The sequence below is a fragment of the Tachypleus tridentatus genome, chromosome 7 (assembly GCF_004210375.1).
Source record: "Tachypleus tridentatus isolate NWPU-2018 chromosome 7, ASM421037v1, whole genome shotgun sequence".
NCBI classification, from domain to species: Eukaryota; Metazoa; Arthropoda; class Merostomata; order Xiphosura; family Limulidae; genus Tachypleus; species Tachypleus tridentatus.
The window spans coordinates 186,362,254-186,374,676 of record NC_134831.1 but is presented as its reverse complement, the minus strand read 5'-3'; the positions used below and the strand labels follow the sequence as shown (position 1 = coordinate 186,374,676).

Sequence of the window (12,423 nt, the reverse complement as noted above, 5' to 3'; positions counted from 1 at the left end):
CCACTATTTCTCCAGTAAAGGTATCAGCATGATGCAGTCTTTATCAGTAAAACAAGAGTTGTTAATAAATGGAGTTTTTGTGAAATGTATAGTTGTCTGTTTTCTTCCCTTCCCCCGCAGAAAAAAAAACTTGAAAAGTAGATGCTCAGAGATTCAATTTTATGCTCACATTTTACCATAATTTATTGAAAGTATGAATCATGTGCAAGAACTTCATGATTCACAAAAACTGGTGTTCACTGGCATTAACACTCATCACAGGTATAAGCACAAAAACCCACACTTGCAGGTTACACCTGTAATTTATCCTACATTGTTATGCTGATTCATACACACTACTACAAGTCTATTTACCTAGAAACAAATTATAAGTGCACATTAATGATTAAAAAGTCATACAGTTACTGTGACAAAGCACTGGTACAGCTGATACCTGGTCTGTAGTCCTGCACCAATGCACATGATTGCATGCATTTAATGTCTTTTCTTGTGTTAAAAAAAAAAAAAGAGAAGAAATTAATAGAATTTAAAATGAGTAAAAAAATACATATATACGTAGCTACCCAATATGTTTTTGGGTGATTTTTTTTATCTTTCCTTTCTATTTTTTTTACTGTGGTTTATTAGGTTTCAAAATTCAAAACCAATCTAATCACGAGGGTAGCTTTTAAATTATTTTACTTTCAACTATTGCATGTAATTTATTTATTAAAAAGAAATGTATATCTAGTTTAGCAAATATAACATTCTTTTGTATTGCAAAAGTACAGAACCCTAAAATCATACACTACATAGAAGAAAGATAAGCAGTCTTTTCTCAGTGTTTGAAATGACAAATTTCAAGCATGCATGTCCCATCAAAATTTTATAAAGTGACGTAACCCTATCGGAAGATATTTATCAGCAAGAAAAACATGTCTTATTAATTGCTAACCAACACTGTAAATCTTATCACAAGTGTTTGTGTGCACTATGTTGGTTCATAACATTCCATGATCCTTTATAATCTGTTTTGAGAGCTTAAGTATTCATGTCTTTATATCTGCTGATAACGGGATACTGGAAAGCATTGTGTCTCTCTTATTCAAAAGAAACTTGACAGACATAATAGTTGGATTAGGGCCTACAGAATGAGTTATCATACTGGGAACTGTGAAGCAATGCATTTGTGATACAGAAAATTACGTGAAAGAGAACTGACGTTACAGAGAATGAAAACAACTTTATCATCACTGCTGGTAAAAGCCTCAGACAGCCTTAGCTATGATTTAAAAAACACTGAATACATAACCAAGATCTCTTTGGAAGACGCATAGAATTAAGAACAAACTTTTTTCCAAGCCTTGTACAAGGTTTTAATAAAACCTAATTGGGAATGCTGCATACTCTTTTAATCCAATTATTACACAAAAATAATTAAAATATTGGAAAAAGTACAGGGATGGCAAATAAGAATGGCTCACTTATTGTCTCTGGAACAGAGAACTGGTTGTAACAATGATTTCACTGAAATGTTAAAAACTGTTGCACATTCTGGTACTCCATTTTAGTGATTAAAGCTGGAAATCAAACTTGAATACTGTGGAGGGTAAATTCAAGCTATGAAAATCTAATGCAGTATTGTCTTTGAACAAACAGAACTTTACTGAGCATTGTAAATTCATTGTAAAATGGTTTTAACTGATGATGCTGTTAGTCTAAATTATATCAGACTTTATTAGTTAATGACGTATACATATACTGATGTGAAAATATTTGTGTTCGTGAAGTGACTTTAACAGGCTGAAAAGTTTCCTGTTATCTTGCATTTATTGTTAGAACAAATTCATGCTTTTTTGTTGTTTTTTCTTACTTGAACTTTGAGTTCCTAATTCATTAAATATATACACATTTTCCTTTCAACATGTAAAAACTTAGAAATACCCTTAATAATATTCAAACCACTTCATTTAATTGTTTACATAAATTTCTTATGTCCTAATGTTATCTTGTTATTTGAACTGTAAACCTGTTTATGTACTTGTTGCTTTTATCTATTCCTTCCTATCTTTATCAATGTGTTGCACAACATACTTTCTTATCATCAGTAATCTGCTTTAAATACATTACATATTTACATCTAATTTTTCACATCAAAGCTAATCTATATTAACTTTAATATTCCATCTATTTCACTTAATTATTCTCAAATGTATTTTCTATTTTAATCTTATCTTCCATTTTCTACATTGAAGCTGTTTCTTTAGTTTTCTGTCTGTTTTTTTAAACCTTGTCTTTGTGTTACCAAATTTAGTCTCTTTGTCACTGATGGACCAGATATCTTCCAACACCTGTATTGATGCTTTGCATTTCAAAATATTGACGAATGTCATAGCACTGTTATTTTCCTTGTGCTCTTTTTACAACTAGCAACTAGAAGACCACTATTTGAAGGTCCCATCCTTGGGTTGTTTTTTTTAACCTGAATATTTTAAAATTGATTAAAACAAACATCGTGAAAGTTTCTAACCAAATGTTTACAAGATTCACCTTCTACTACCTTTCACACTCACAAACACACAAACATAAACAAACCCTAAGTCTCGATATTTTGAAAGTATGTATAATTAAATTTTAAAAAGGTCACTGGAAGATACCTCATTAAAAATTTGTACACTGTAAATGCTAAAATTCCATAAATATCAATATAGATGGCAAAGTAACTTTACAAGGGTACATACAACAATTGGCAATGCAATTTTTGTTCATCATGGCATAACATGACTCCCTTGATAAAAACAACAAAAACACATTTAGAGAGTGGGTTCTGAACTGCACATTAAGTTACAACCACATTTTACTTGCATTTAGAATAAGTTAATAATATCTTTTATTGACACTTCTGAGTATCAATAAATATTGTTCATCTTGAAAAACAAATGTGCAAGTTAACTTTATATGAACAAAAGTATCATGCTAAGATTTTATACCAAGGAATCACAAGTCACATGACAGGTCATACATCTCTTACATGCCAAATTCTTTATTTCAAGAATTGCAGGCATTTGCTACAATGCTAGACAACACTTGTGACTAGCACTAAGCAAGTCAATTCTTTTTTTTACATGGAAAAATATTTTTTTCACTTCGAATAACAATATAAAAATGAAACAGCAAAATAGAAAGCATATTATTATAAAAACATTTTCCCCTTAAAAAATAAACCAAGTGATTTAATTAATAAAAAAGATGCTTTTCTAAATTAAATACAAGTTTAATTATTATAATTTTTCATTTATTAGCCTATATTTTTATATTTAAAATAATTTTTATACTCTCCATACAATGTATATTAATGCTGCGAGTTCTCAAAGAAACTTTGAATGAGTTCCAAATGTACACAAATTATATTTTACTTCTTTAATACAGAAGGAATTTCCTTTCAAAACAAAAAATTAGTGTACACTTGTATACAGGGTCATTGTTTAAAAACAAAAACACACCTTAAGAACCTTTTAAATATAGTAACAGTATTTTCACCATCATAAAGAAATGTATGGTTGGGTGATGTCTATAAAACGTATAATCAGTAAACAAAACTCTGACATAAATAATAATTACATAAGAAGAACAAAAAAAAGGGCACCTGCTGCCATGAGAGGATTTTCTGCTTGCTATTGCCGAGGATTGATTACTCTCACGCTGAGCTTCCCATAGCATTTTTTCAATGTTTCCATTGATTGTTGATCCCCCAAGCAACACGGGAGTGGTGCAGGTACGAGTACTTTCTCTGCTTGCCATATTAAGTTCTCCCCAAGATTCTACATGAAAATATGAATTACTTGTAACAGGAAAAAAAAAAAAAAAAAAAAAAAACTAATAAATTTCACAAATAACTTGATAAGGATTACAAGCATGCTTTCCTTTGAATTTCTTCCAAAACACGGATAAGTGCATTTAAGGTACGACGTATATTTTTATGTACATATACTGATTTATACTAGATATATGAAAGATTTCTAGAACACTCAAAAGATGAACCATCCTGAAGTACAATCATCTTTAATACAAGATTGTTCATCTGAGAGTGCAAATATCATTGTTTCAAACTTGGTTATACCCCTCACCCTAAACAAGATTCATAATGTACATGTTTTCATAGTTACACACACATACTTGGATCTGCAAGATATTATATAAATCAATTATCTTTTTAATACCTTATATACAATGTGCATCTTTTGAAGTAATACACAAAATATAATAAACCTTACTTATTATTACACACAGCAGTATAGTTATGTTTCCTCTAATTTACACATCAATCTTATTAATTACACTTTTTTTTAATTAATGTTTTCTGATTTCTACCTGCTATTCTTGTTCCTGATAGCTTACAGAGTTGTGAGAAAACTTTATGCGCACGTTATAACTAACAATAACAAATACTGATAATTTCCTCACACTTTGATTCACAAACAGGATTGCCTCCATTATGTTTTCAAAATCATATCTCTCTTTATGTATTTTTTATACACCTGTACAATATTGATATATAAATTATAAAACATCACACAATTTATCACAAAAATTGTCTTTATCTTTTACCTCCCTCAATGAATGAAAACAGAAAAGAACCACATACATACATTTTTCTTACATTTGAAATGTAACATACAGAAGCAGTGGGGACTGATATAAATACAGAAGACAGTACAACACTTACTATTTTCTTTAAAAAAATTTTAATAGCCAATGGCAACCTCTAATAGTACAATATTTTAACTCATTGACATTAACAGGCCTAGTACTGTTCAAGTTAATAATCAGTTTCGTTGCAATTTACTGTGTCAATATGAAATGATGTCAAAGCTTTATTTAGACTAAAACTTCTTAGTAACTAATGAAATAATAAGTAGTAGCAGTACTATTAGTATTACCACAATATCACTCTTCCTCATACTGTATGAGTAAATTGTTATAATTAGTTTATTGTTTTAAACAGTAGACTACATACATAACCTAATACTAATTGTAATATAATTTATAAATATATAATATTTAACTAGTTTTAAATTATGAGTTTTGAAAATAGACAAACCTGGTAAGCTTTCCATAGAATTGTATCTTTCCATATTGATTAGAAATTATTCAGTTGAAATTTGAGTTGAGACAGGCGCTGTATAACTACAACTGCAAAGAACAAGATGTTTACAGTGATCTTTTCTAAACTGAACCGTAAAAGTAAAATGAAATTTAATACTGTTAACAAAATCTGCACTTAAATCCCTAATGTACACTCAGATTTTCATAATACTGAAATAGCATTTCAAAGTAAAATATTCTAACACTCTCTCATATTATTCTGTTTACTAATGCTACCGCTCTATAACATACGATTTGAGCAACAACTTAATTATATTTGACATTACGATGACAAGATGTAGCGCCACATAGCGGCTAGTTCTTTCAAGTAGCGGAAATCGATAGTTTTCAAATTTTCAAGGTTAGACATGTTGCTGTTACGATGCAGCGACTACGTGAGGAGTAGCACTCGCTCAACAATTGACTAACGGGATGAGTATAAAAAATATAATAACAATGTTATTTAATTTCTACGGTTCATAATCGTGTCTAAGAGACACTTTGATATTAGTAACGAATGACCTTTTAACACAAAACTTGTTGTCTTTAATAGAACACTGTGAAGCGAAACGTTGATGTCCAATTAAAGAAAAATATTTGATATTACAAACCAGGCCCGGCATGGCTAAGCGTGTTAAGGCGTGAGACGCCTAATATGAGGATCGCGGGTTCGCGTCCCAGTCGCCCCAAACAAGCTCGCCTTTTCATCCGTGAGGGCGTTATAATGTAACGTTTAATTCCACTATTGGTTAGTCAAAGAGTAGTAGTAAAAGAGGATGGCGGTGGGTGGTGATGACGAGCTGCCTTACCCTACTAAATTAGGGACACATAGCACTCGATTATCTTTGTGCGAAATCCAAACAAACAAATTACAAACCAGTTTATTATTAGGATAACGTTGTTTTAGAAAATTATTATTTCAGGTTGTAGAAGGCAATAACACAACATGCAAATCATGTCACTTTGGTTTACATATTATGCTAGAACATGCACTTATAAACGATATAAAATAAATGTATACAATGAAATAAAAAACACACGTTTAATGTTATGATATTAGTTAACGATTAAATGCTTCAAAATATAATGGCAAAGAGTTTAATTAAACAACAAAACCAAATTATAATAAAAAAGTATGTTTTAATGTTCACAACGCTTTAAGAATGAACTTTCCTGTAAGTTTCATGATGACGATAAACCCAAAATAAAAATGTATTTTAAAGACGGCTTGTATGGCTATTAAAACTTTAATTAAAATAAATTACAGAACAACGTTTAGACCTTTTTAAGTCATCATCAAATTTTAATCAAAGGTTTAACACCCATACAAGCCTTCTTTAGAATACATTTTTGTCAGTTTCTTTCTTCTTTTAACATGGCAAGGATTCAGTTCTTATGGGAATGGAACGTTCCTCGTGTGGGTTAATTTGACTTTTCTGGGTGAACAGTGAAGATTATTAAGGTTGTTGTTATGATAAACGTTAAAAGTTTGAATTATCCGGTTACATCTGTGTAAAAGGCAGATGTTGAAGATAGGCGGTAATTTCGATCTTGTCTTGAAAGCTCAGAAACAAGACGATAACCATCGACTATGCAAAGTAAACGGTCTCAGTACAGAATCACAGAGTGGCTGGGATCTATAAATACAATGACTTTGCGGGATCGATGAATCCAAATGCTGTTGAATTGATTAACTGGGATTGGGGGAACGGAGCGCCAAGAGGAAACACAGGACAGCAGCTTAATAGTTTACTTGTCCTAAAACCTAAGCTGAAAACTAAGACAAGAATAACGTTATTAACATACTTATGTGGAGGCCTGGCATGGCCTAGCGCGTTAAGGCGTGCGCTTCGTAATCTGAGGGTCGCGGGTTCGCGCCCGAGTCGTGCCAAACATGCTCGCCCTCCCAGCCGTGGGGGCGTTATAATGTGACTGTCAATCCCACTATTCGTTGGTAAAAGAGTAGCCCAAGAGTTGGCGGTGGGTGCTTTGTGCGAAATTCCAAAAACAAACAAACTTATGTGGAAGGGTAAATAGGTGACTAAAAGCTGATGTAGTAATCATACAGCTACACCCCACATAGATGTGTTAGTAACCTTATTTATATTTGTAAAAAAAAATTAAATCATAAGAGGAAAATCGTCCTGACCCGAAACGTTATGGATATTAAGGTATCTGTTTATCTTTTTCTGTGATATAATTTTTTCCTCTTTCACATTTTCCACTTAATCGTTCCATTACGAACTTTGATTGACGTCATTTGATGGGAGAACAGTAAGTTTATAAACTTACAATGCTAAAATCCAAGGTTAGATTCCTGCTATGGACACAGCAGATAGCCTAATGTGGCTTTTCTCTAAAATAAACAAACAAAACTTGACTAACAGCAATAACAAAAGTTAGGTTTAGCTTTTAGTAATGCACATTGAAGTATAATGAAATAAAGTTTTGAGAATAACCTACTGAACTGCTTCATTAGGTAAAAAATATAATAAGAGCCTTTTTACAGTGTCAAGTTCTGATTTTAAAAACAACAGCGTTTCGACCCACATAATGGAATCATCATCAAGTGACAATTACGTTCACAAAAGGCAATTGAATTAAAAACTAACTAACTTTGGTGTTATAATATCATTTATTCCTAGAATTAACATAACGAAAGTTCGAAAAAAATCGATGGGCTGTAAATACTGAACTTCAAGATTGATTTATACTGCTATTATGTGTATATAGTATATCAAAAGTGAAAAAGGTCAGTCACTTGAAACTTTGTTCTCAAATAAAATCACGTTTTTTTTCCTCAACGTGCATTTGAAACATATTTGTTTGTAGTAATAAAGACTTCCACATTATGAAGATTAGTATTTTAGAAAAACAAGTACAGATAAACTTTTCATAAAAATAAATAAATGTACGTGTGGTCACATCAAGCTGCTATCTTGTCTACACTATTTTTAAAGGATTCGTATTAGCCATACCTACATACACTGCCTTCTTGAAAAGTTTTCACTTGTTTATTCATTGTTGTAATTCCAATATAAGAGTGATTAGGAAGGTAGTAAAAGTATACTTCAAATGTAATATTTATTATTTATCTATTATTGGCTGGTAATTCCCATCTCACCCCGTATTTAAGCTTTCTGTAGGAACACCACATTTCCGTAAGAAAGCTGATTTTAAGAGGTAATGATAACATTGTTTGCACTAGTTTTATGATTTTTTGGATTACTGCTACTTAACAATACTTATAAAAGTGGATACTTCGTATAAAGCTGTGTAGCCTCAATGAAACTGGTTAACACCATTGTTTTAGTTTTTTCAGTTATCACGTAATAAAATGGAAGCAGAAGAGAGAACAAGAAATTCACACTTTTGGTTGTGACTTTTTACACACATTCCCAGAATTAAGCAGATATTCTTATAAAGGACATACTTTGCCGTATTGTAAAGTCATGTTAATCTGTTGAGAATATATTTAAGGTACCTTTTCCATCTACAATCGGAAAAATACGTGGGGTTTAATTGTAACCGAGATTATCCTTTAAACATAAACATAAACAGAGCTTATTTCATGTCTGTTTAAGTTGCACAAATATTTATTCATATATATCAAATATGGACACTGGAAGACAGAAAACTAATGTCTAACTCCACAAAATTCTCAGGAGGTTTTACTGGTCAGTAGTATTCTTACATTCTATTTGTTGATGTTAAACGATGTCCTTTTGACATTATCTTATAGTTTACTACGAGTTCCTCCCAGTTCTCAATGTACATTAGGTTCACTCGTGAAAAAGAGTAAAAAATGCGAACGATCTCTAGGACATATGCATGATATATATATATATATATATATATATATCAGAGTGTATATTTTACATTGTAAACTCCCTTGATGGACCAGCGATAACTCTTAAGGGTTATATTGCTAAAAATCTGGTTTCGAAACCCCTGGCGAGAAGAGAACAAGTAACCCATAGAGTAGCTTTATGCTTTACAAAAAACACTATAACAATTTTGAAAGATGTGAAACTAGAAACCGATGGTGCTATACACATGGATGTGATATGTTTTCTATCTGCATTGGTAATATGGGAAGTTTTAAAATAATTCGTTTACTTAGATTGTATGGAGTTTAAACATGTGGTCTAGAAAGATATTGAGATTGTTTTATTCCAGTTGTTTTGTTTCTTTGTTCTCCGTAAGAGATAATGCCCATTCTGCCCAAGAGTATATTGTATTAACATACAGCGTACGAGTGGAAAGAATTGATTACTTTAATATATTGTGCTAGCCAATATGATGCTGTCTTTATGTTATAGCGTCAACTCTTTGAGGGAGCAAAGGTCGTGTGGTGATACTGTCGAGTGGGCAAATGAACCAAATTTAACTGTTGAATTCAGGATTGTTGGTTTTTTTTGTTTTTTTTTTGGTTTAATTCTATCTGGAGCTCTTCGAGTAAATATTTTCCTGCTTAGTCCTAAAGAAGCCTATCCCAATGAAAGGGAATTTGTAGATCTAATTACAATCCACAATTTCCTCTCAGACCCTACTATTATTAGCAGATCAAGCTATTTACTGCTTGTAGAAATTTATAAAATGCATTTTTTTTAAAAGGACTTACGTAGTTTACACAAGGGAAACATAGCCAAGTTATCAGATTCAGGTACTATCATTATTTCCTGAGCTAATCTTCTGTTATTAGTGGATCTAACTATCTAATACTTCTGAAGAGTTATTAAATTTAAGCTTTTTAATAAGATATTTATGTAGTTTACATAAGTAAGACATAGGATATCAGGTTCAGGTACTTATTTTTTAAGCGAATCTTCTGTTATTAGCTGGTCTCACTATCTAACAGTTGTCGTTGGGAAGTCAGGTTAATTTGCCTTGAAGTTCGCGCAAAGCTACAAGATGGCTACCTGCACTAGCCATGCCTAGTTTTTAGCAGTAAAAGACTAAAAGGGATGCACCACCATCTTAGACTCATCAAGTAGATATTAACAGATACCTGTTAAGATGGAAAATCGACATAAAGTTGCTTGCATAACTGATAATGAACTTTATCAAATTAAAGTGATGCCTTTTGGAATTAAACATGTATCTTCCAAAGACTTATAGATAAGGCTTTAGTAGAAGCATATTTTTTATGTACGTATATTTCCACATACATTTATCTTAATTCCACATCGTCACATACTCCAATATCTTCTAATAGACTGATTCTAGCACCCATTCCTTCTAACCTTCTTGAATGACTTTCTAAAACTATTGTAAGTAGCCAATATTTAGTAAAATACTGCCATCATTCATATTTCTTTTTAGACATTATGAAAGAAATAATCATTGACTGAGTTCGGTTGAGCTAAGGTGTTTCAGCTGATATTCCTATAGTTCAGGATGAACTATTCTTGTTGTTGTAACATTGTATACATACATAATTTGAAATGAAATACAACTCCCTGACTGTATATGAAGAAGATACATATTTTAGGTGTGCCAGCAACAAAGATCTAGTAAATATTGTGTCACTAGACGGAGTCCATGTCCATGGAACTAGTGGAATAAAATTCGTTTGTAACAAAAGATAGGATTTTTTTTTCATGTATATTACATACTGAAAATCCGCCCCTCATGACCTTCCTCATGTCGTCCTGTATCACTGTGTCAACTTTAGTGCTGACTGATCAAGAGATGTGAAAATGAATAAAGAACAAATACACACACGCACACACATATTGACATTTGTTTATGAAGATTCTCCATGGAGCTCAGTTAGATCGAGAGAATGACTCTTGTGAAATGTCGAAATGTCTTTGACGTTTTTCAATGTAAATATCACTAGATAGCTGAGAATGCCAAGGCCACGAAGCACTTTAACTGTTTTCAAATTCCTAGTTATCACCTTCAATAGATATTACATTTACTGGCACTACTTGTCGTAAACTATATTAATTTAACAGGTATCATATGGTATCTTATGGATATCACTTATAGTGAAACTTTACTTGACAGTCTTGAAATCCTTTTTTTTTCCCATTATATTTGCATATCAATAACCTACCTTAACTTTTTGTTCTAGTGGCTGTCAGGCAAAGTCAATCATAAACTTTATCTTACAATGCTACCTTCATGACATTAGAAAAAAAGAGGTAGGTTCAAGAATTCTTAATAGAAATGAAATAAAACCCCTACAACCCAAAAAGGAAAGGTCCACCTGTCGAAAGCACTCGGGCTATATGGTTTCTATTTCATTACAATACTACCCAATATATTAGAAAGCAAAAGTTATAACTTCCTTTCAGCTAAGTTTTGGAGTTCATAGATGTCATCTCAAGCCCAACAAAATGGTAACTCACTAGACTTTACTTCCACTGGTACCTGACATCCTAGCTTTGTAGTAATCAAATGGAAATCACACATTACAGTAGGTACATTATATCAGGAACCTATTTTAAAAGTATGGAAAGTAAAAATCACCACTTTATTTCGAATAGTGGTTTCTTGACCAAATGATTGTCCTAGCTTTAATGATAAAATTTAATTAATCACAGCCATATTGATTAGGAGTTCATCGTTAACACTCGTACGAAAAGTGGGGCCTAATAGGCCCCAGAGCAACTTGAAAGGTTATTAATATTAGGCTAATAAATTTGTATTTAAATGAAATTGCCATTTCATTTGATTTCATTTCATTGGCAATGAAATGAATGAATAAACTCCACTTTTCGTAGGAGTGTTAATGGTTACATGTACCAATGAAGATAAATCTCTCCTTTTGATCTGGAGCTTTTTCGTCTGACTCATCTTGAACAGCCAGACATGTACTCTAAATTCTTTCCTCCTTATTTGCAATGCCAGAGTGGGATGAAACAATAATGTCATCGTCCTCTAACTCTCTATCAGGTCCATTCACTAATAAAATATGAATGCAGCTGATCCACGTACCATATGCACTTTTCGCTCCTTCAACTGCTATAATTCGTGAATTAATGGAACGACTCACTGGTGCACACGATAAAAAGCTGTCCAGCTGGAACTAAGAAGTTTCCATGCTGCTACACCCAGTCTCCACTTTAGCACGTTCATTCATCAATATCTTATTGTAGCACTTCTTTTAATGTATGGCAGCCTTTCCTATTTGTTGATATACAAACTTATGCATATCTATTAATTTAAACTATAAATATTTCAAATATTCATGTGGACTGTATAGGACATCTGTTCGATGTGGAGGGCTATACATCATCTTTACAGAGAGCAAGTCTTCTTGATTGGACGTTGACATATTTTATGAAC

The 12,423-nt window shown here is 32.1% G+C and overlaps 1 protein-coding gene across 1 annotated transcript in view; it reads right to left on the bottom strand.

The window, feature by feature from the left end:
* The window catches only part of LOC143257501 (BCL2/adenovirus E1B 19 kDa protein-interacting protein 3-like), a 38,442-nt gene that overhangs the window by 15,092 nt on the left and 10,927 nt on the right, over positions 1–12,423 (bottom strand). Inside the window, exons 2-3 of the mRNA XM_076516275.1 lie at positions 5,081–5,172; positions 3,626–3,800 (exon numbers count right to left, since the gene is read on the bottom strand). Coding sequence (XP_076372390.1) covers positions 3,626–3,800; positions 5,081–5,114 — 209 coding nt within the window. The 5' untranslated portion in view covers positions 5,115–5,172. The remainder of the gene's footprint in view (positions 1–3,625; positions 3,801–5,080; positions 5,173–12,423) is intronic.